Source organism: Oreochromis niloticus, unplaced genomic scaffold (genome assembly GCF_001858045.2).
Source record: "Oreochromis niloticus isolate F11D_XX unplaced genomic scaffold, O_niloticus_UMD_NMBU tig00001593_pilon, whole genome shotgun sequence".
NCBI lineage: Eukaryota > Metazoa > Chordata > Actinopteri > Cichliformes > Cichlidae > Oreochromis > Oreochromis niloticus.
The window spans coordinates 55,832-58,884 of NW_020327419.1; the positions used below are offsets into that span (position 1 = coordinate 55,832).

At 38.5% G+C, this 3,053-nt stretch overlaps 1 protein-coding gene across 1 annotated transcript; it reads right to left on the bottom strand.

Annotated features, from left to right (window-relative positions):
* Positions 1–832: 832 nt before the first annotated feature.
* On the bottom strand, positions 833–1,902 carry LOC102082942 (uncharacterized). The gene is made up of 3 exons (XM_019355004.2): positions 1,851–1,902; positions 1,385–1,744; positions 833–1,215 (listed from the first exon to the last, which is right to left on the bottom strand). Exons 1-3 carry the CDS (start codon positions 1,897–1,899, stop codon positions 989–991), a joined length of 636 nt encoding a protein of 211 aa, XP_019210549.1. The 5' UTR covers positions 1,900–1,902; the 3' UTR covers positions 833–988.
* Positions 1,903–3,053: the final 1,151 nt, after the last annotated feature.

Below are 3,053 nucleotides of genomic sequence, written 5' to 3' on the forward strand. Positions count from 1 at the left end.
CTGGCAATGGAGTCCAGGGAGGAGAGCGGACAGCTGATCACCTTCTCTGCAGTTCTGATGACCCTCTGGAGTCTCTTCTTATTGGCTGTTGTACAATCAGCGTACCACACAGGGATGGTCTGCACCAGCACACTCTGGATTGTGGCACGATAGAAGGACACTAGGAGGTCAGTCTGCAGCCTGTTCCATCTCTGAACCCTCAAGAAATGGAGGCGCTGCTGAGCTTTCTTCAACAGGGCTGATGCAAGATCAATTATTAAACTGTACAAAAAGTCAACAAGTCATCTTTAGAGAGCAGATATTAAATCTTTGGGTCTTGAAATTAACAGAAAGGTTTTCACTTTATTACACAGCAGCCATCGTTTTATCAGATATGAAGATATTGTTTGCTGTTTGTTCCCTGACAATCGTTCAGCAGGATTAAAGCAAGAAGACAGAGATTTGCACATATGTGAAGGCACTACTGATTTTGGCTTAAACAGGAGCGACATTTGCTCCCATCCTCTTCATGAAGAGAAGAATCAGGAAAGAATTTTACTTATAAAAATGTAAAAATCAGTTTCTTCATTTTTAGAAAGATTAAGATGTGAAATTCTGTCCCAACTGCGTTGATAGATTTTTAAATGTGTTTATCGAATAGAAATGAGTTTGTTATTGAAAACACAGAAAATGTTTTCTGTTAATTTTCCTGTTAAATCAAAGTTGAAATGAATGACCAAATAACAGATTTTAGTTTTTATTGCAGTTTTAGAAAGTTTCCCAATGTTTTTGAAGATGGGGTTTGTAAAAAAAAAAATAGATTATTAATATCTACAAATATTTCGATCTAACATTATCTATTTGTGTTATGCAAAAAGGACTTGCATAGAAAAACATATAAAAATGTTTCTGTGAATTTGTGTGAATGAGGTAAGTTGTATAGTGTATGAAAACAACATATAAGAACCAGTTCATTTACACAGTTCATATCAACTAGATCATATAGACGTCAAAGGCAGGAAGTATCTTGGTTTAGTGACTTTGTCCCTGAGGGTTCATGAAACTTGACAGCTGTACAGAAATTTGGCACTTTTCTAAGAACAACACAAAGTAAAGTGCACACAATCAGAGTTAATAATGCTGCTGCTGTCAGGCTAATTACAATAATCTTGCAGTCCTCTCTCTCTTCTTGTGGTGGTGAAGTTGGTCTCTCAGTTGTGAGCTGATCAGCAGCTGCTGTAAAAAACATGAAAATATTTATTTGTGCAGAAATAAAATGATCGGGATGTTTGACATGAACAACACTTCATGTTTTTCAGTTATAAATCACAAACATTGCACATAAAAGTTGAACAGACCAGTAAATATAAAAGTGATCATTCAGTTTTGACTTGTTAAAACTTACCAGTGATGTTGAGTCTACAGCTCGCAGAGCTGAAGCCATAATCTGTGTTTACTTGACATCTGTATCGACCCGAGTCATCAGTCCTGAGTCTGCACAGCTGGAGTCTGATTCGTCCTTCTCTGAGGGCGTCTTTGTCACTCTGAACTCGTCCTGAAAACTTTTCATCCTGAGACTCTGAGACTTCAGCACCATTATGGACACGATACAGGACTGACAGTTTATCATCAGATATGAGTTCACAGTAGATGTTTGGATATGTGGGGGATCTGCCTGTTTCTACTGTGAACGTCCACTCCAGTGTGATGTTGTGGTTCTCCTCTGCCTGACAGGAGGTCTGAGTCACATTCACTACAAATGATCCTGTTGAGGAGACAGAGAGAGAGAGAGGAGCAGACACTCTGAGAACTGGAACAAACCTGTTGTTGTGGTTTTAGTTTGGAGTTCATGAAGTGAAGCTGTGACTAACCAGAGACACACGAGGTGAAGATGAGGAGCAGCGAGATCCTGCAGATCATCTTCTCCCTGTGAGGAGACAGAGGTGAAGTGTCATAAACACATGAGGTCAACGTTCAGTTAAACAGGAACAAAAACAGGCAGATGAGAACATCAAAGTCAAATTTGAGAATTAGAACAATATGTTTATCTTTTCAAATGTAAAAAATTAAATTACCAGAAAACAAAATCAATATGCAAAGGTGTAACAAACAGAGCTGAAATGAAACTGAGTGTTAAACACGATGGAAAGTCTCCCCTGCAGCCACCATCTGTGGTTGACAACAGCAGTCTAATGTGATTTATGGTCCTGCAAATGTGTCTGTCTACATGTGCGTCCCTGTGCTGTCTGCAAAAGTCGGGTCACCATTTTTTTTAACAAACAGCTGAGTCCTGTTTTAGGCGATTTCAGGATTATATAACATTCTTGTTAGACAACATATAAAAGCAGCACACTAACAGTAAAATTAATGTTGCTAACAGCTTTTTTTTCCCTCCAAAAGATTTAATAACACAATTGCACACCATATGCACGAAAGAATGTATATATGCCAATCAAGCTCAAAATATTAATTAGTGAATAAAAAAACAATTAAAATGTGTATAAATTTTTTTATTATTATTAATTAAAATGACTCCTAAACACATAACGTGTAATCTGAAGTAAAGTCAAACTATTCAACTGAACCAAGAACAAAACTACAGGAAACCTGCTCACTGACTGTCTCTTTATTTTAAATCTGAAACTTTAAGATTTACAGATTTATTCTTATTATCAAAATATAACAAGTTTTTATAACTGTGATCTCTTTATGCTGCTAACAGAAAACAGAAAATTTACAGGAATAAATAAAGTTACTCATGACTGCAAAGTCATTGGGGCGATCGTGGCTCAGGAGTTAGCAGTTCGTCTTGAAATCGTAAGGTTCAAGGTTCGAGCGCCGGCTCCAACAGTCTCGGTCGTTGTGTCCTTGGGCAAGACACTTGACCCGTTTCCTATTGGTGGTGGTCAGAGGGCCCAATGGCGCCAGTGTCTGGCAGCCTCGCCTCTGTCAGTGCCCAGGGTGGCTGTGGCTACAATGTAGCTGCCATCACCAGTGTGTGAATGACTGAATGTGTAAAGTGCTTTGGGGTCCTTAGGGACCAAGTAAAGCACTATACAAATACAGGCCATTTA